Genomic DNA, 21,123 nt, shown 5'->3' with positions numbered 1-21,123 from the left:
TATCTGTGCCAATTCAGACCTTTAACATGCTCAAGTGACATTTGCATTTATCCTTGAAGGTTGTTGCCTTTTGCGGGGGAGAAGTAAGTGAAAAGCTCCGCAGAGGGCTGTTTTTTTTTTTTCCCTTGCATTAGTCAGATGGACAGTGTCCTGTCCCTGGCTCGCTCAGATGGAAAAAAGAGAAAGAAACAAAGTGTCAAGCTTGCAAAGTGTCCAACCTATTTTTTTCTCAGCTAAACTATTTCTGTAGCGTCTTAATAAACAGAGGGATGGGAAAGTAGCCTGGTCAGAAAGTAGTGGCCTCAGAATACTGATGATGTAGTGAATTACAGTGCCTTGCTAAAGTATTCATACCCCTGGGACATAGTTATCAATTCAATTCAGCTTCACTTTGTTAATCCCAAATGGAAATTAAAAGTTGTGACTCATATAATCCAAATTTTTTCAAAGCAGGAAGAATCTCCTGCAGCAGTCTGCATTACACCGGTTCTGAAGAAGCCTCTGACTGAATATATTCTGTTGTTTTCAGTCTGATGAAAATGATGCTCAGGGTTTGTTTTACGTCTTTGCACAATAATTTTGTAATTAAAAGTGACTTTTTTTTAAGTCACTTTCGAAGTCGCTGTCAATTCAACCCGCTTTGCAAATGAAATAAACAGAGAAACGTCATGTGGGTTTGGGTTCAGCGACAGATGAAGGATATCTGAGGCCCTACGTTTGATTCAGATGTGTTGGAACAGGACATGTTAAACTCATCTGCTTTAGATCGGTGCTTAGAACGGCCTTGTCAAAGTCCAGATCCGGATCCATTTGTGAACAAGATGTTGCCAGACTCTCTTCATCCAATATGCGTGAGCTTGAGCTGATTTGGAACAAAAAAATGGTCGAAACATGTCTTGATTTGTGTCACTTTAATTCTGCACTACTCTGTTTTCCTGTCACTTTGACACCAATAAAACACAGAGATTTTTCTCATTACAATGTGTCAACATGCTGCAGTTCAAAAGGCACAAATATATATGCAAGGCGTTGGGAGCCAGAACAGAGAAAGGATCTGGTGACACTGCACCATGGGACTGTATTACAGTGGACCTTGTTCTCTATCTCTATCGCCGTTTGATTTCTTTTTTTTCTCTTTGCTCTCCTTTTAGAAGAATAAAAGTCTACGTTTGACCTCTGACCAAGAAGAAAAACGACCTTACACATTCAGAATAATTTTCCGGCATATTATAAAAACCCTAACCTCAATCGCCCTTTGAAATGGATACTGATTCTTTAAATTCTTCCAGCGCTTGTTTCAGGAAATAGTGAGATCCTGGTGATAGCGCAGCACAATGTGCCCAAAGTTCACCGCAAAACACTCACTTCCTTCTCTCTGAAAGTCACCATCCTATTTATTTTTCTTCTGTTTTTTTCTTTTTTTCTTTTCTTTTTTTTTTGTGATTACTGGACACCTGGTGTATTCATCCTAATCTGGACCATCTGATGCTGGATCACCAAGTTCACTTTCTCCTTTTTGCTCTTCCTTTTGCAGCGATTTGTCATCATTCCGACCCATTCTGCAGCTTTTGTCTGGAGGCACACACACACACACACACACACACACACACACACACACACACACACACACACACACACACACACGCCTATGTGTATTTGTGGTTTATGTTGCCAATGGGACACACCTTTCACACATACAGACATGCACATAAACATCCGTGACTTTTACATTCTCCTCACTGGACTGAAGTTGCATGCTGTTTTAGCTCCTGAAATTGTCTCTTTATGGCCATTCAGGCAAGCCAAAAGCGTAACTCGGTGCTTGTTAATGTTTGTTTAATCACCAAAATAAGCAAATGATTAGTGTCTGTTATCTGTCCTTGACCAGAAGACGAAGAGCACGGTCCCGGTGGTGCTGAGCGCCGGCCCCAGGTGGCTTCTGGATGTGACTTGGCAGGGAGCAGAAGACAACAAAAACAACTGTGTGGTGTACAGCAAAGGTAAGCGAGCAAGCTCCGGCGTCCCGTTATCTCCCCTCACCTCGCCACGCCACAATCCTAAACTCCCCCTCTGCTCCCTCTCCTCTTCCCTCCTCCCTTCCTCTCTCTCCTCGCTCCTCAAAGTCGCAAACATTCACACATAATTGCATCAGCACAAGAACACACGTGCCATGCCGCTTTTACCGCCATATCTGCTTTCCTCATCCAAAAGGTCATTTATAATATCACTGAAACTCTGATTAGGAACTGAGAAACATCACTTGACATACAAAGTTAATGGTCTTTAAGATCTCACAAAGTAATTAATGCCCCTATTTTTTTTCCCCCTTGGTTACGCTAAGTGAATCGCTATCATGGAGTAGATAGTGAGGAAAGCTTAAGAGGAGAAGGGTTCAGTTGCTCCCACAGTATAGCTGTATATCTAAGATAAATCAGAGACTTAAAAAGACAATACTAGTGAAGGACTTATATCAGTGTGTTGAGGAAATGCAACTATCTTTGATTTTAATTTACCTATTTCTTTTACAAAAATAGGATGTATGAAATGCAAAAGCATTTAAATGTAACTCTTTACAACTGTGCAGCAGAGATTAGGATGGAGAAGGTTCCCGGTCTGTGGGTTCGTTTTAACAATGCCGCTTCAAAACGATCCATCATACTGGTTTAAAGTCCCTCTAATTATAAGGAAGAGAAAGTGACAACTCCATGAAGAATGGAGTAATGCAGTGCTACCCCTCCCCTACCTGTTGCTGGGCACCTTCAGGCAGCCAGCCTCCATGTTTCTCTCATATCTGACCAATTGAGTTTTTTTTTTTAAGAGTAGCAAATAAAAAATAAAAACCAACAAAGCAAAACATTAGCTAGATGGCGCCGATTAAATGCTTTGCTTTAAATACAAGAGTTAGCAAACTACAAGATATTTTTAAAAATCTGTCACATCAGACATTTCTAGTGTAAACTTCTTCCCTTAAAGCTGCAGTATGTAGCTTTTATAAACAATGTTTATTATTATCATTATCATTATTATTATTATTATTATTATTACTTTTTACATATTTTCATATTGTGAAGGTATAAAAATTTTTTGACTCTGTGTTTCCAGGAACAACCAATCATAGCCCGGTGGAGGGTCTTAGAGCTTGTGCTGCTAAAGGTGCTAATAGTAGAGAAAGAACTCATAATTACAGGAAAGCTGTTTATCTGCAGTCAGCTGTGGACATGCTAACTTGATAACTGCGGGCCCTCTTGTGGGGAGCTAGCTGTAGCTTAGCAGAGAGTGAGGCTATGTGAAACGTGTATATGAGCTTGATTGACAGTTTGGTTGTTTCTGGCTGGGAATGTTGAGCTAGATCATTTTCACAGATTGTGTGTCATGCAATACTGTCACAACATTGTGACAGTCGTAGAAAATATGTAAAAAAATAAAAAATAAAAAAACTTGTTTCTGAAAAATTACACACTGCAGCTTTAATACTGTAATAAAGTGAAACCATGTTACTTTTACTCAATCTTATCATTGAACGTATTGTGCTGATGTCTTCTGGAAAAAAATAATAGAAGCCTCTAAACCTCACTTCTCATGAAAGCAGGAGGCTTCAGCAGATATAATAAAAGTGAGTCGTGACGGGAAACACAGCACAATAAATACGTAAATAAAGTTGAGCAACGGATCCCAAAGGGGTCGAGGGAGAATAGGGAGCTCCATTTATCACTTTTCAAAAATGATTACCCCGTGACAATGCCCCCAAAGCTGAAACGGAGCTTCTTCTCCCTCAAAGTGAATAAGTGGCAGGAGTGGGATTTGCAACCCGGATTTTCGGTCTCCCAATTCTCATCTACTAATCACTAGACTGCACTGGGGAGTTATCCTCTTAACCGGCTACTTAACTTTGTGCTCTTTATCACCAAATCATTAAAGTTTTGATAAGCTGTTAAAGAAGATTACGCACTTCTTTTAAAAATCTTCTAATCTTGGTGCACAGAGGCTGACTGTATGAAACAAAAAAAAAGAGGGCGATAACAAGATTTTTCCCTTTTTTTTTCATCTTCTCCCCCAACAGCAGCAAATTCACAATTGTCAGCCTTCGTACATGTATTCCAGAGATAAGATCGCTTGCAACGCCGGCGAGCATTATCACCTCGGTGGGGTGTTGCTGGCAGTTCCTTTGTTTGTCACTTTTAGCTTGACCTTATTAAATTAAACACAATAAGATCTCCAGACGAGCCCTGGAGAGAGTCGTTCTGTGTTGTACCGCACAAGTTCATTACCCTAAATCCTCCGCGAGAATCAGAGCATGCTTGCCAACTCACAATGCTAAATGATCATGGAGAAAACGTTGAACGTGAAAAATTAATTTAAATCTCAGAATAGGGGTTGGAAAGCTTTTGTAGTCTTGGAGTATGTTCCGGACAGCTATTTATCGTCAATGTAAATGTATGTACTTAAACCATGCTGCGCACCTTTTTTTAAGTTTACGACATCATAGTGAATAGAAAATAGGCTGTAAATTCATTTTTATACCATCTGAGATCAAATATTCTCAGAGTTGTAAGTAACTCTTTCCTTGACTCACGGAGCTTTGTAGTAATTTTTGCCAATAAGAGTTAGATCAATTGACTTGACGTCGTTTCATTTATTTATTTTTTTTCCTCCCAAAGATTGGTCCACCTTTTTGCTCGTGGCCGTCTTCTTTCTCCCCTACAAGGTCTTGGAGTAAGTTCTGAAAGTGTTGAAGCGTTTGATGCCGGCCAGGCATTTGACTCTTGCATCCAGACTATGGCTCAATTTACGCCGCTCATTCTTCTCCATCGGCTTCTTTTACATATTTCAATCTATATGTCTTGCGCGGCCCCTCCGGAGGTGACATTGAAAAGTGAGTGCCGAAACTCTCAAATCTTTGAATTTCTTACTTCGGTTTTGAAGTTGAGCTGGAATTGGGTTTTTCATATCGAGTGAAAGACCCAATTCCCCTCCCTCCTCGACTTGAGGAAGCAAGGAGGAAAAAACGCCTTCCCAGAAGTCTGACAGGAACCAACTTTATACCCGGGTTGTTAATATCTTCACTCTGGTGCCGTTTCCCCTCTGTGGGCTGCTTCATTGCTCCCTGAGATGCGTTATTTATGGAAAACAGAGAATATCTCAATGCACAGTTTGCTTACAGAATGTGTTCTGGCTCACGTTTCACTGGCCGCGGTTTTCTTTAAGGCTGCCTGCAAAGATAGTAGCACTTCACTTTGGATGTTTGCCCGTGTGAATCTTTGGGGAGAGAATATCTAAATAAAGAGTGGCGACTGGTTGGAGTGGCTCTGCCCTTGTGGCGGCCGCTCTGTCCTAGGATTTCCGTATTTCTCCTCGGTCTCTGTTCCAAGAACTTGTTGTATTGTGCAGAGCTTTAGCGTGTTTTTATACATCAACATTGTCTATAATAAATCAATCTCTAGCCCTGATTTAAAGCTATAAATAGACCACCAACTACAAAATGTGTAATTGGTGGACACACAAAACATTTAGAAATCCAAATTGTTTTCACTTTCAAACCCAATCTATCTTGAAGTTAGCTAATCGGCAGCTGTTTCCATGCATTTTCAACCAGAAAGTCCCGCTTTGTGCAGTTTCAACAGTCTGAAAAAGCTTCTTTCAGATGAACAGGCAAAGGCAAGCATTAAAACAATTTAAAGAATGCCCTAAATAGGGATTTATTTATTTATTTTTTTAGGTATTTGTACTCTTACTGTTCCTTTTCTTCCAGCAAGGGGCAGCAAGAGCCCTGCAGTGGAAATAAGGAAAGGAGCAATATCTGGTTTTCCCAGGCTGTCAGCATGGCCCTGTTTGTTTTACATTAAACTCCCAGGAAGAGCCTTAGCAGCCAGCCATTACTAAAACTCTCAACTCCGCCACTGCGCTAACTCATTATCGAGAAATCCACCTGGAACTCCCACAATGCTCTCTCCTCCACACTCCGACAGTCACTTTGAACCTCAGAAGTTATAGGAACAGGCGGCAAGTCTGCAGAGTAATTATATGTTACAGTAACACCGGAGACCACGGAGAGAGAGAGAGACAGAGAGAGAGAGAGAGGATGACAGACAGCAAGACAGAGAGAAACGGCTGGGGAATTTTTCTGTACAGATAAACAACAGGGATGATAAACACTGCAGCTGGAGAGGAGGGAAGACTTAACAGAGAAAACAAATCCAGACACATTTTGATTTCTTTCTTTCTTATCATCTAACTCCTGCTAGTTGAGTACGTTAGCAGTTCAGATGCCGCGAATCTGTATGACTTGAGGGTTTTTCAGCCTACTTAAGCAAAACCATGATTTTGTTTCAACAAAGCTGGTTTTATTTTAAAATGTAACTATGAACAAGACCGGAGTTAAGCCATGGCCAGCTGCAGTCCAGTTATGGTGGGCAACCAGACTGTCGGCAGCAAGTTGCCCGTGAACTTAGCTCAACTAAATTTGGGCTAAATTGACAAGTCTTATATCACTAATCATTTGTTGTTATACTTCTCTTATTCCATGAAGAGCAAAACAACAAAAAATCTATACAATAAACATGCTTACTTGGAAATTACTAAATTTAGTTCCACATTTTATCTGAAGTGTATGCATGAAAATGAAGACACATATAAAAAGAAAATGCTGAAAAATAACATTTGAAAACTTGTTAGATTATTTTAGCAAGGATATATATATTTTTTTTGCTTTTCTGCTTTACTTAATATTATACAGTTTTATTTAACATTTTTCTCTCTATATGTGGATAATACAGTTTTTACCAAGGGTTATGTTCACACAGACAGCAGTATTTAGTACTAAAATAAAACATTTCTCAACTCACTGAGCCTTCATTGTGCCTGTTGTTACCTGCCGTCTGAATCCAGTGAATCTACATGCTTGTTGACTGCGGCGTTATTCAGAGGTCACCCAAACTTTTCAGCTGTAAGCCTCTTAAACCAGACCGCATTTGGACACATCATGTCCAATGCGTCTCCAGAGCAACTCGGCCTATTGTTGCTGCTGAAACTCACCAATGTGACGAACGTTTCACATAAATCCAGACAGAGCAGAATTGGCTAACTCTGTCTCTGTGTAATATTGTGTTCTCCAAATGTTCCCTAATGTTCCCTCCTTTAGCTGCGCAGACCCTCTCAGACGTTCGTTGAACTAGTGGGATCCATCTGACATTTTTTGGGTGTTAATAACCAGCCCTGCCACATCTGCTGTGAAAATGTCTATATTTTCTCATCCTTTTCTGCTCTGCTCCCATGCAACATGCGTACTGCATCAAACGGTGAGAGGATGAGGCGGGGGGACTCTTACAGTTCAGCATTTAATTGTTCTGTTGAACCCCGGCTCTGTCGGAACGACTGCGGAGAATAGGAGGAGGTACGCGAGGTTATTATCTGTTATCTGGGAACATAGCGAAATAGTGTGACGGAATAATAACTAAACAACCGACACAATGTCAAAATTTCATTATCAGTGTATTAAAACAAAATTGTACCCTAAAGGAGTTCCCCCCCCCGCACACCAGTCAGCCCCCCTCCGCCACAGCTCCAAGCAGCCGACTAATTATGTTTAATTAAAAGACAACAGAGATCAACAGAATCATTTTCATTTGGAAATTATTAATGATTCCACTGCAACAATAATTGATTGCAGTGAGCCACGCGATAACTTGGTACGGTCAGGCTGGAGTGAGTCGGGGATTGTGGGGTGCAGGGGATGTGAGGGGGGTGAGGGGGGAGGTGCTGCTGATTTAGGCTTTTTGGCACTCAATGCCTGAGAAATGTCTTTTAGCTGAGGTTTCTAAAGCAGGAGTTTAGAAGAAGTTTAAACAGTTTCCTGAAATGAGGAGAAACGCTAAAGAAGTCTGTTTTTTGAATGTCATAAGCATAAAGGATATTTGCTCCCTCAGAGTTTTTTTTTATTCTTTTTTGACACATTTAAATGTTGCAGATCATGAAATAAATTTTATTTATTTCTATTTTGTTATGCAAAATAGAAAGACACATTACCTATCTTGGCTGCTGGTGTTGGTCAGAAGGACCAATGGCGCAAAATTTACAGCCTCGCTTCTGTCAGCCTGGCTACAGCTCGCAAGAAATCCAAAGCCTCAAAATGTCCCTTTCCAGACTTAGAGAGGTTCGATATTTTATTTTGTGTTTGAATTTCTTTACATCACGGCATTAAGTGTTGCTTTTTGAGATATTTCAGCCTTCATTATGGTAGGAATCCACCAATTTGTAAATTTGACATCGATATCTGATTTTAATACTGCTGTTAACCAATATTCACCAATATTGTATTTATTTCCTTCATACAACTTTGACGCCATGTCAAACTGATTTCTTTTAAAGACTCCACGACGTTGTGTTGTCACTATCTAGGCCCCACTGACCCTCTTCTTTCACATGGTTTCATTATGTCGCTCAGTGCACAAAGCATAGAATTAGACTGAATAGATCCGCCTTTATGGATCAGACACATTGTCACCGATTCCTGATCTACAATTTTTTTTCAACATTGGAACCAATATAGATATTAATATTGAATCGGTGCCTCTATGGTGGCAGTCATGGTTTCACACTGGGTCAGGTTGGTTTGGTCGCTTTTTTCCTTATTGAGGGAAATCAGAAACGCACTGCATTTACTAAAGTTGTGTCGTCCTGCCATTTTTAAAACAACATGAGAAGAAAAACTGGGGGAAAGAAAGAAAACAGAAGTTGACTGTAAATGGACACCACTTTCTCACTTCGCTACATACACACAGACCCCAGACGCTTCCCCTCCGTCAGCCTTCTGTGTGCGTCGTGTCCTCCCACATTCACTGCAAACGCTCACACAGCAAACATCACAGAAATGCTTCATATTGTTTGCTGACACATATATCCCTATATGCATTCATTTTGCGCTAAGCCCCCAACTCCCAGATAAAAACCACAAAAGGGGGATCCAGGGGGGCACATGTTAACCGCATGATGGACACTGATGAGGGACAACACTCTTGTTTGCACATATATCTGTTTACCGTGTTTTGTTCACCGTCTCGGCCCGATACGCAATACGCCCTAGCAGCGTGTTAGCGATCCAGTCGGTCCTGCGGTGGCGTGTGCCACTGAGGGTGCAGAGCTAATGAGCGTTGTCCGTCCTCAGAAGCAGGAGGGTTTGGGTTGTGCCATTCACTCTGCATATTTAAATGCCTTGTAGAGCTTAAGTAGACCCACTTTTCCATGTCAGGGCAGCGTTCAATCCTGCAGCGACCATTAATTATGATACCATTGTGCTCCAGTGTGGCTAATAAGAGTGATGCATTGCACCCTCGTGGCATTATAATCATCTGAGTGAAGTACCTGGACTTCACGGCGCTCGCTTTAAGCACCACGCCAAGAAGAAAGGAGCCGGAGTGAAGTGGGAGCGTTTCTTCCCTCGACGCTGACCAGCGGCTTTCTTCTTGATTTGACATGAAAGCGTGGCCACCAATGTCTGCTAGTCAGCCAATGAATATCTAATCAATAATAAAACAAACAAACAAAAAAAACCCAGCAATTCTTTTTAACTTATTAATGAACTAATAAGACTTGTGCGAGGCGATGTGTCTGCACAGGTTTTACAGGACGTCTTTCCCTCACAGAGCCGGCTAAGTGGGTTTTAAGAAGCTTCCTCTTAATATTTGGTGCATGTCTCCTCAGCAAGCTTTCAGTACTGCTGGAGAAAAAAAAAAAAAAGATCACATTCCATTACATTAATCACTGCAAGTTAATGTGATTATATGTACTTTATATTTCCCTGCTTAACGTCCGTTCCCTTAACGGCATAATCAATGACCGTTTTATATTCATTGAAAAAAGTTCAGCGGATATGAAAATAAGCCCCTTGTGACTTTCCCTTTTTTAATCTACTCTGGGATCTGGGATCGGTAATTAAAGAGTCCGACTTCCCTGTGTATCTCCTAAAAGAGGGCCCTCAGCCTGCTTTTTGGGGCCTGGGCACCATCCAGCCCCCCCCAACCGCCCGCAGCTCTTGGTCTCTGCCGCGCTTAAGTAGGTGTGAAAAGCATTGTCAGTGTGCGTTGGGATAAAGCTCCGGCCATTGGACGCCATTGGTCAGAGTCGACCCCCACTCTCCCTCAAAATGCGTACAGGCACACAGAGAAAAAAGATCCATTGGAATAATCAGGGACAAAAGTAGAGAGAGAGGAGGCCTTTCTGCACATCCATGTCTTTTTTTCTTCTCGTTGTCTTTTAAAGAAGGGTAGAGGGGGGCTGTTTTCATCCCTCAGAGGACGAGAGAGATGGAGGGACAGAGATAGAGAGAATCGCTGAGGTGGAGGGTTTTTTAAAGCGTCAGTCAGCGTGATGGAAAGCCACATGGTTAAAGTCTCTGTGAGGGCCGAGACAGAACTGTGGCGAAGGGTTTGGAGGGAGGGCGAACACCCGAAAGTGACGCTTCAACGTCCTACGAAAAGACGGAGAAGGGAAGCGCACAAAAAATCGCTTTAGTAATACTAATACTTTAGCTGTAAATGTGATCAGCTAGCGTTGAGAATACAGACGGAAATAAAAATCTACTCAAGTTACATAGCACTACATGTAAAAGAAGCTGTTTTTTTCTTGTTGTTTTTTTCTTCTTCTTCTTTTGATAATGTACACGCCTGAAAATCAATTTTTAGCTGTGACAAAAAAAAATAAAGTAAACCTAATCAGATGTTCCTTTGAAGAAATAGCTGGAGATGTTACTAAATTGTTTTGTGGGGGTCGCCACCGTGTTCATAGAGGAGAGCTTCGGCGATAACCTTTCATACAAGCCTTCGCAGCTAATCCATTTTATTGATTGTGTACCCAGCTGTGTGAAAAACAGCGCAGCGGCCGAGGTATCGGGGGCCACATCGCGCCTCTTCCCTTTCTTATTGCACGAGACAGAGCAGCACAAGCAAAAAGCCACCTCTAACACGCGCGGCGTATCGGCCGCTCGCTTTATCTTGTGATCTGGTCCAGGGATCTTAACTACTGTGGACCTCGAGGCAACGATGAACCGTAAATAGCTCAGCTGCGGTTCTGCAGGAAGAGAATGTGTGGGAAAGTAAACTTCTGGATGAATCTTGGGAGCTAAAATAGGAAAAAGTTCTATTTTAATATTAATGTTCATCAGCTATAATTATCTGCCTATATATTTTTCTATCTGTCTATTGCCGTCTTTTTCTGTCTTTTTATATCCATCCATCTATCTACCTTTCTTCCTTTCTATCTACCTTTCTGTCTGTCCACTTTTTAGTGAATTGACTTCTAAGACTTTTTTCTCTGTCTCATGTCTTATAATGCATCAGGTGAAAACTGGTATCATACCAGATGGACATTCCTCATAGCCGGACATTATGTCACATTCTTTCAAATTCAATTTGTACCATTTCGCACATTGCGTTGCGTTTGATTATCTGAAGTGGACGTCATTCACAGAAGCCTGTCAGTTTAACCTCTATCTGTATTTGCCCAGGCTGTTTTGAAGCACTGGAGTCCACACCTCTTTAAACAGGTCACACTTTTTTCCTTTCCCTCAATTCTCCATTGATCTGCTTCTGTGCATCACTTTAAGCAACCAACTTCTTTTACCAACTTTTGCTGAAACTCTCTCAGTTTCTGGTTTGTATTCCTGACCCTTACAGCATTTAAGCTCCATCAGTCGACTCTATTCGTTCAGAATCGCAACATTCCGCTGAGCTGGGTAAGTGGGAGCCCAGATTGCTTTCTATCACAAGACTTTCGAAGATAGCGTAGCATCTGTAGCCACGCAGATCTACATGTGACCTCTCTGAGCAAGATGAAAATCTCCCGAGGATGACCTCCGCCATTTGGACCGGAGGTGTTGGAACAACTGCGTGCCGGGACTGACAGTGGCTATCAAGTAGCAAAAACATTCAAAACAGTCACTGAACTCCCCCCCACCCCCCGTTGACACGAACACTGGTTTTCCCACATGCAAGTCCGATGCATTCCATCTTCAGCGCCCTACGCGACCCGCCGCACTACGCATCATCACTCACACGCCGCACCGTGGGCGCCTCATGTAGAGGGAAGTCGAATGTAGATGTGAGTCGAAGAGTAGCTGGACGTGGCCGAAGCTCTGACAGGCGCTGGGTCGCTGTCGGTTTTGTTTACTGTAGCACCCTGTTTTTCTTCTTCTTCCTTTCTTTCTTCCTGTTTTTTTTTCTTTACATATTTAACAACGCCGCGCCTAAAGCCTTGACCGTGAAATTTTCTGCTTATGAGGTGAACCCGGAGGCTTTACCGCCTGAGCTCTGCTGACCTCCGCCTGTCGCTGGCGCTTGACAGAGACGGGTGCCTCCTGTTCTCGGCGAGCGCGTGCGAGAGGAAGAGACGAGCAGACAGCCGTGCTGTAGGTACAGTAGCGTGGCGGAGCAGACATCGGTGTCGTCCAGGTCAGACAGGGCCATCCATCCTCTAAAGCCCCAGGGAAGAGAGAGAGGGAGAAAAGAGGATGAGCAAGAGAGAGAGAGAGCGTGGAGGAAAGACGTAGCGTGTGCATGAGGAGGAAGAGAGAGAGCTGTGGAGGTGGAGGAGGGGAGGGGGTACTGATGCACTGTTTCTCTTAACTCTGTCAAAGCCACTCCATTGTGCTCCCCTGTGCAGTGAGTGGAAACCAATCTGTCATCGCTCCACTAGCCAGCACACTGGAAGAGGGCTAGACTGCTGGAAACACAAGTCTATTCAATGTGAAATGTAACTGAAATCTGAGCTGTTGGAAAGCTGGATCGAAAAAAAAAAAAACCTTGATGTTAGATTTTTTTTTTTTTTTTGAACCCTGCTCTCCCACACACTGTGAAATGAGGGCTGAGTACAGTATTTGAGTCGACGCGAGATAGGTTTCTCTCATATCTTGCCCCCTTTTCTTCCCCCACAGAGAGGTGATTGACATGTTTTGTTGATAGGACTCTATCCAAAGCAATGTGTGGTTTGCATAGGCATGAAGGGCTTCAGTTAAAGCCTCCTTGTGCGGTATCACCCGGCAAGAGTCGGACTGCTTTTGTTTAAATTTCTCTTTCCGGCACCGGCGGTATTTAGACAGTCGCAGTGACAAGACAAAGACTTCCGGCGCTGCTGTACGGGTTTCAACTCAGCTTTCTTATTCCTGTTCACATCCCCATCTTCCTCACACCTGTCACCTGCTGTTCGCGAACCCCAGCGTCAACATGGCCGCCACCCCCCTCCCCCCTCAGCTGCCCTGATCTTGCTAAGCCTGCATACCGTTGAATAGCGGCCACTAATGCTGTGTTCCAATGCTGTTCGGAGTCATCGCTCCCCCTCTCCCTTTTGCACCATTTTCCCCTGTAATCTCCCCACTCCTCGCTGTTGTGGGGTGGCATGCCCGCTGCTCCCGCCACTATTTTCCATCCCCTCTCCTTCACAGAATCAACACCTCCACCATTTTAATCCTTTTGACCCAAGCCCTGTGTGTTTCCCTGTATCAACAGCTTCTGGAGATTACATCCTGCTTGCCTCCTTAGAGCCGCAGGCTTCAGTCAGTCGGACGGCAGCTGCCCGGCACATGCTAGGGTCTTAGTCAGACACTGCTGGGTGTGATAGCCACTGTGGCTAGTTAGCTCGGTCAGGGTCAAGCCAGAGAGTGGGCGGGTTTGAAGAGCAGTGGGAGAAGGATGGTAAGGGGTTATGAAGTAACAGAGGCTTTTTGGAGACTTAAAGTGGACTGTAGAAGTTTAGTTCTTATGTTTGGATTGACCGAATCAGGAATTTTACACTTCAAAACTAAAGGAATGGCATGTTTTGAAGCATTAATTACCTTACTTGTTGTAGACTGATGGCGTATCACGGTGAGTTTACAGAAGAGTCAAGAAATCTTCACAGTCTGTGAATCAATGGGAAACGTTTTTCTTGACTATCTGTGATCTAAATAATGTTTCCTTGTTCAATAAACGCATCAAAACTGGGAACTGGGTTGTATTTGATGACTAAATACATCAAGCAACAGTACGTAGAACGATTTGAGATTTTCGAATCGTCCTACGTACCGTTTGATGAGTTCATGAACAATCGATGAGTTTTAAGGTCACAAGTTTTGTTTCATAAATATGGACTGAAATCTATTTCCTCAATGTGCAGCAACATTTTTCAACATACATTTTGGAGTACATTTTTGACAGGCAGTTGTTTGTGCGATGGCAATGATTATGGTGCATTCCAATGCTTCTCCAGTTCTCGGCAGTCTATGTGGACACAAGTAATTGGAATAAACAGCCGATCGAAATAAAAATGTGTAATGTAAACAGTTCAATCAGAAAATTGGTCAAATTTTAAAGGACATTTTTTTATGTTATTTAGCCCGTAGCTTAACGACAGAGTGCAGTAATGTCTCAACCAGTTTTCGAACCTGGCCACACAGAAATCAAAAATGGAAACAGTGCTGTGGTTTGTTTCTATGTTCAACTTAAACAGAAGTACGACTTCTTCTCTTGCGTTTTTTTAGGGAAAGTTTCCAACTATTTGCATGTCTCTGCTTCTATTGTGCATAAAACCCTGATGCATGTAAAAACGCTCGTCATTTTTGATTAATGAATTTCGTGCCCCCGTAAACGATGCATTCAGATTGCATAATCCAAAAGGACTTCAGCTGTTTAGAAACCACTTGATAGAGCTTGAAGCCTCTTATCGGAGCTGTGAGGAGTTGCATGGATTTTGTTACGCTAAAAAACACAACAAGCTCAAAGGTGTGAAAGTAGTATATTTGCTAATATATCCAAGTTCCTTACTTTCATACATCTGGTATATGTCTCATACATATGGCTCAGACTTACAGGCCAAATTTAACTTAGAAAAAAAAAAATGATGAAATGTGGCCAACACTACAATGTGGCTCTACCAACATGTTTGATTCTAAATCTTACCTGTAGCTTACTGCTTTTAGCTAAAATCAGCTAGCTGTTATTTTTCCATCGCTTTGTAGTTTCCTTCCATTTTCCACAATTTCACTGTGACATGATGACATATTCCTACTAAAAGAAATGACAATATTACTGATCAGGACCCACCTTTAAAACCTATCGCTTTCTATTCAGTTTTTCTTTAATAGAAAATGAGCTTAAGACGTTTGCAGCCACCGCTCTTGGGGAACTTCACCTGGTATGCTTAAGACCTTTGAGAGCTGAAGAAAGAAACCCAGTGATTTTCCTTTAAGCAGGAATTTGGCAACAGTGGAGACATGAAACTCCCTTTTAACAGGAGGATAGCCATCTGCCAGGCCCTGCCGGGATGAAGGGAGAGCAAAGACAGAAAGGCCACAGTTCAAAGGTCACATGGAGAAATACAAAACAAATCAATTCATCTATTTGTTGCAGATTTCTTTTTTACAAAAAGTTAGGGCTGATCTTGAAACCAGGTGTCATTCCACGGTTTGTTCAGGAAGTGAACGCTCCTCCTCTTTCATGTCCCGTTTCTGTTTGTGGGGTTTTTGCCTCTTTATTGACGCAAACTTATGTGATCGCTGCAATTTTCCTCATGCTCGCTTCTCCTGTGGGCCACATTAAACTGAACCCCCCGATCCAGTCTATATAGTCAAATGAAGGCCTATCAGCATGTTGCCCCCCTCATATCGGAGAGCGGGCCCTTTCATACAGACGGCCTGTAAACGCTGATTAGTGAGCATTTTGATTTAAATTTAAACATGTGCGATCCTCTGGTGGAGCCAATCGCCCTCCTCCTCCTACGCCTCCTTTCCTAGTTGGGTCTGTGTGCGAACATACAGTGAGATGTACATTAACACACACACACACAAACACACACACACACACACACACATGAAATCCTCCCCTCCCTGCCTCCGTATAGCTGTACCGTTCTCATGCCTCAGCAGAGTGCAAGGCTGATTTAAGGGGGCCCTTACAAATGGGAAGGTTGCGAGCGAAGACAAAAACCAGAGACAAATCACGGCGCGGCCGCCTTCAAGGTTCCACCGGCAGACGCGCAGCTGCAGGGGGGCGGGTGAAAAGCGGGCAGAACGGTGAAAAATACACACACACTCCATCCTGTCACAACGCTTTTGGCTTATCTTGAGTGACTGTCAAGGCTGCAAATATCAGGGAACGGACAGAAATATATAAAATTAATAAGCCGCTGGATGTTGTCGGGAGTTACGACGCTTCATAAATCCTGGTTTGATCGTGGCGGACAAGGCTTAAACCCGTTGCTTCCTAATGTGCACAGCAAGTGTTTTGGACTGGATTTTCTTCTGTTTTGGAGATAGAAGCCCTTAGCTGGCAAAAGTAAGATTTCTCATCCACCCCTCCCATTTTTCCCTTTTCCCTTTCATGAGTGACAAATATTAAAAAGAAGGCCTGAGGGAAGTTGGCAACCGTTACCACCTCTAATAGAAGGGCACAGGCGGAGCAAGGTGAAACCGGGGCCAAAGGCAGAGAAATGCTGTTCAAAGAGAAGTGAGCGGGAGAAGGAGAGGAGGGAGGAAATGCTGCGAACTTATCAGTTGTACTTCCTCCGTGGGGTCAGGGGGTCCTGGAGCTTTTGTTTGTTTGTTTGTTTCTCTTACTGAGGGGATGGATGCTATCTCTCTCGCCATCCAAGCAGGTCTGCTCTGTCGAGTGCCGCTGGTAATATTTCATGTCAAGAATTAAGCCCGCCTGCCCACCGACTCCTTTCAACAGCTGCACAGCCGCCGCATCCATCACCGTCCCCAGTCCTCTCTTTAGGATTGGCTTGTGTAGCGAAACGAGGCTCAGACTCCACTCAGGAAGCGTTCTCATGTATAGGTGTAATGCATGCATCCTATGGTCACATATGTCAGTGAAAAATGTATTTTTGGAACTCATTTTCTGAACAGCTGATGGGTTTTCATGTAGTCGTATAAGAATTCTCATTTTATTGACGGGTTCAGCGTTTAGGTTAGACTGAGAAGATTAAAGATGCACTTTAAGACCACTTATGTATAAGGCTTGTTCTGTCTGAATCAGAACGACAGCAGAAAATGTTCATGTATTTATCAGGTCTGATCAGTAACCAGTTATTTTGATCTTTGTGTTTCGATATGTAGCAAAAACTGTGGATATCTTATAAATCACACATTGTTTTAATAAAACCTCTAATCAGTGTAGAAGATTCTGGGCTAAACTAGTCTATACATTGCAGTTTTCATGTTTTCATGTGTGGGTTAATGCCAGAAAAATTATTCAAATACTAAACTTTTCAACTCTCAATTACAATAAATATTTCACAAATGAAGAACTCCATTTGAAAGTGTAGAATTAACCAATTTTGTTCAATCAGAGACACCGATGCGGTTAAAATTGCAGAAAACATGTAAAACAAAACCTTTAGTTTCCACATAAATTCAAAGCAGAAGCTAAAATTAGCCGGTTTAGCAGCTAACAGAAAGTCACTGGTTGTCAGTGTTTGCAAATGGTTCTCATCATGTCTCCTTCAGTTTTCTAATGTGTATCGAAACTATTCAAAACCAGGTGGTTTTTTTATATATATATTTATTTAGCTAAGTGTCACCCAGTCTGTCAAAGCTAATGGGAAACTCAAGAACGACTTCCTTTCTGTCATCAACATTGATTCAGCAGGGCTTCGAGTTCAATAGGAGCAGAACAACAAATCATTCCCCTCAAAGTATAAGACCAGAAAGGATTCCTAAAAAGTGTCTTGTGTTTTTACGTCCACGATTAACAGCAAAGTATCTTTTTGGCAAAATACAAACGACAAAACATTTGCTTCTGTTCATCTGGCCGTGTGCACTTTAACCACAGGCAAACTAAAAGCCAACACAGACCTGAATGATTTTCCCCAGTGTGAAAATCATAATTAAATATAATGTTAAGAGTCCATCACTTACCTGGTGCGACAGTATTCGAATGCCAGCTGGTACTTTTAAAGTGCCAGGTGGCATTTCTCCTGCATGTGTGAGTGTTTGTGTCATGTTGGTTTATTAAACACAGCAACTAACAAATGCTACGCCGAAAAGATTCAAACTGTGATTTTTTTTGCATCCCATATGCCCACTGCCGACTCTCCAGTGTTGAATAACCAGAAACCAGAAACTCTTTCACACGGCTGATTAAAGACAAGCAGGGACGTCCTGAAACTGTCCAAAAACGTTATTATCCTTTAAGCCATTCCTGCATTGCTTTGGTGTGGGGTGCTTTTAGGTAGGACAATGGATTAGGGACCAGAGCCTCTTCTGAATACTTCAGATCCTCTGTAAAAATGCTTGGAGTTACCTATTTTAATAACTCAAACACCAAATATTGCTTGAAATGCATTAAAACCCATATCAGAAAACATCTTGCCACAACAACAGAAGGTAACATCTGCAGTCTTTCTTGTTTCCAATCTTACGGTTGTACAGCCAATCAGCAGTAAGGGAAAGTCAGTGATGATCCGGGATTGGCTGCTTTTCAAACGCATGTCAAGTAGCATTGAGGTATTTCAGCTTCCCATGACGCATTTTCTTCAAATGTATATATATGCTTTACAAAAAGATCCACACAAAAATCAATCAGTGCTGAGTCCATCTTACCTTCATCTTCTTGCTTGATGATGTGCCACAATGCCAAGCAACAAAAAAAAACTGTTCACACCCTCTTCAGGATACGTGTGTGACTTAAACATTCTCCAACTGACTGTGGCAACTAATAGTTTGGTCCAAACACCGGTACACACCATTGATATTTACATTGTTGAACTGCTGTTCTTTTGTTTTCTGGAGGTTTTTTTGTTGTTGTTTTGTTTGTTTTTTTGGCGTGGGTCTTCAATTGTGGAAACACGGCAGCGGAGGAATCCTCTAATTAGACGACTCTGCCCATTCTCCAAGGCTCCGCTTGTCAATAAAACGTTGTCAGTGACGACGACGCCCCTCCGAATGAAAGGCTCGGCGGTTTTGAAGTGCAAAACGCGCGTCACGTCGCCTCACTCGGCGACATCCAGATGAGACGAGTTGTCAGCAGAAGCGAAGCGACAACAAAAACATCTCTGGTGGACCAATTCGGCGTAATGACGCCCCCCCCCACTCATCTCCTCCTCTCCCCCTTTGCCTTGTTCTATTTGGGAGAGGTCATGCCTTTTGAACACAAGCTGTAGTAAAGTAAATTTATTCCACTTATTTCTTGTAACGGCACCAAAAAAAAAAAAAAAAGTAATGAGGTGTTGGAGATAAATATTTGAAGACAATAAGCCGCGCGGTTGTTCTCCTGTAGCCTGCTTTTTTGAGTCAATTAGCACGTTTTAGAGACTCCGAAGAATATCACCAGCTTTTCAATATGCCGTCTCTGACTCCTTTTTTTTTTTTTTAATTCACTTATATCATGTGAGCTCTGTAGGGGATTCAAGACACAACATCCATAATAGAGAGGTGCCATCTTTGTTGCAATACTCTCCGACACTCCCCACCCCTTTCCCACTGCACACGCCTGTGGCGGTCGCCATGAATTATTCAGCGGCTTCGTCCAGCACGGCAAAGCGAACGGGCTCGGCTGTAAACAGATTTTCTGCTCGCCGTCCTCACAGATTTAAAGCTCGCGGGACGGCGTGAGAGCCAGAGACTCACACAAACGACCCCGTTTGACCTTTGCTGGCATTGAGCTCACCTTAACTCTGAAAATCGTTACTGTTTTCGGTTGAACTCCTTAAAAGTGGGGAAGCGCACTCGTATCGCTCTGTTGTCTCATTTGTTTATTCCGTCAGACACATTTGGTTTTAAAAGTGGTCTTATATGATGATTTAGAGTTGATTTATTAAAGTCTAATAGAAATAGAGTTGGACTCTGGCTATGGATAATCTCTTTAGTTCCTCACTGACTATTGTGCCCTGAAATAGAAAATATGAATATTACATGGACTTCAAATCACTGAAAAACATTTCTTTTCTAGAACAAGAAAATTGACACATCCACTGCCATTACTGCTGCTCCCATATTTGGCTAATGGAGATTTCACATTACAGCACCATGAAATATGCTCAGCGTTTCACAAAAAGGACAAAAAAAAAAAAAGAAAAACTTTTTAAACATCTCCCAGAAGAAGAAACGAGAGTGAGAATGGAATCGACCAGATTTGTGTTCTTCTTCTCTGTCTTTCTTTTCCCGCCACGTCGTCATCACTGCCGCACGGATGAGCCCTGACCTTGAAACCTTGAACCGCTCGTATCGACCCGTGCAGATCTGTGGCGGTGACACGTGTCGCGTTGTTGGCGGGGGCGGGGGGAAGCAGGAAGCAGAGGAGACGAGAGGGAGCGATCTTGGTCCGTCGCCCGGTCGGAGTCGGAGTCCCCCCCCCTTGGCCCCTCCATGTCAGAGGACGGCCATGTTTGGCCCCAAACACAGGCTGCACCTCATCCACTGATCTCAGCAAGAGAACACCTTTTGAGTGGTGGATGGAGGGGGAACAGTAAGAGGGTTCAAAGCTGCTCTTAAAGTCTTGTGCGTGTGGAGAAGATGATGAAGAGTGGAAGGGAAGAGAAGAAGAGCCCGTCTCCAGATCCCCCTCTTGTAAAGCTGACCCGGCTGAAGCAGAGCCAAGCTTCCCTTCCCTCCTTCCTGTTGTGCGCCGCACTTGCTCTCTCGCACAAACTACAAAAGGCAAGATGCTCCTCGCAAAGAGACATTCTTAGAACTGCCCTCTTCTTGCCTTTCAGATCGCAGGTTTGCAATCGTGAGGCTGAAAGCACGTCAGCTACAGCAGAGGATTAAGGCCACCGAGAGAAAAACTGAAATTCTGACTTTTTTCTTTTAAATTTGACTTTGATTCCAGAATTCTGACTTTAATTTCAAAATTATGACCTTCGCAGAAATTCTGACTCAGACTCATATGCTTGTGACACAATTGACATATATACCTAAGAATGTTTAGCCATTTATTTGGGTTTTGACAAAATTTCTGAGGAACAAAGTACAAATTCTGAAACAAAATTCAGAATTGCAAGAAAAGAGTCAGAATTCTGAGGAAAAAGTTTAAAAAATCTGAATTTTGAGAAAAATTCAGATTTTTAGAAAAACAACAGAACTCTGAGAAAAGCATTAAAATTCTTAGAAAAAAAAGTCATAATTCTGAGTTTAATGTGAGAATCTTTTTTTTGTTGTTGTTT

At 42.6% G+C, this 21,123-nt stretch overlaps 1 protein-coding gene across 2 annotated transcripts in view; it reads left to right on the top strand.

Moving 5' to 3' along the window:
• Positions 1-21,123, top strand: part of zfpm2a (zinc finger protein, FOG family member 2a) — a 157,933-nt gene that overhangs the window by 99,054 nt on the left and 37,756 nt on the right. The window contains exon 5 of one of the 2 annotated variants that reach the window (XM_055041891.1): positions 1,892-2,000. In XM_055041891.1, coding sequence (XP_054897866.1) covers positions 1,892-2,000 — 109 coding nt within the window. Of the gene's footprint in view, positions 1-1,888; positions 2,001-21,123 lie in introns of both variants that reach the window. The other variant, XM_055041890.1, reaches the window with a different exon arrangement.

This window comes from Poeciliopsis prolifica, unplaced genomic scaffold (genome assembly GCF_027474105.1).
Source record: "Poeciliopsis prolifica strain line A6 unplaced genomic scaffold, Auburn_PproV2 SCAFFOLD017, whole genome shotgun sequence".
Taxonomy (NCBI): Eukaryota; Metazoa; Chordata; class Actinopteri; order Cyprinodontiformes; family Poeciliidae; genus Poeciliopsis; species Poeciliopsis prolifica.
This window is presented reverse-complemented; position numbering and strand designations above follow the sequence as displayed.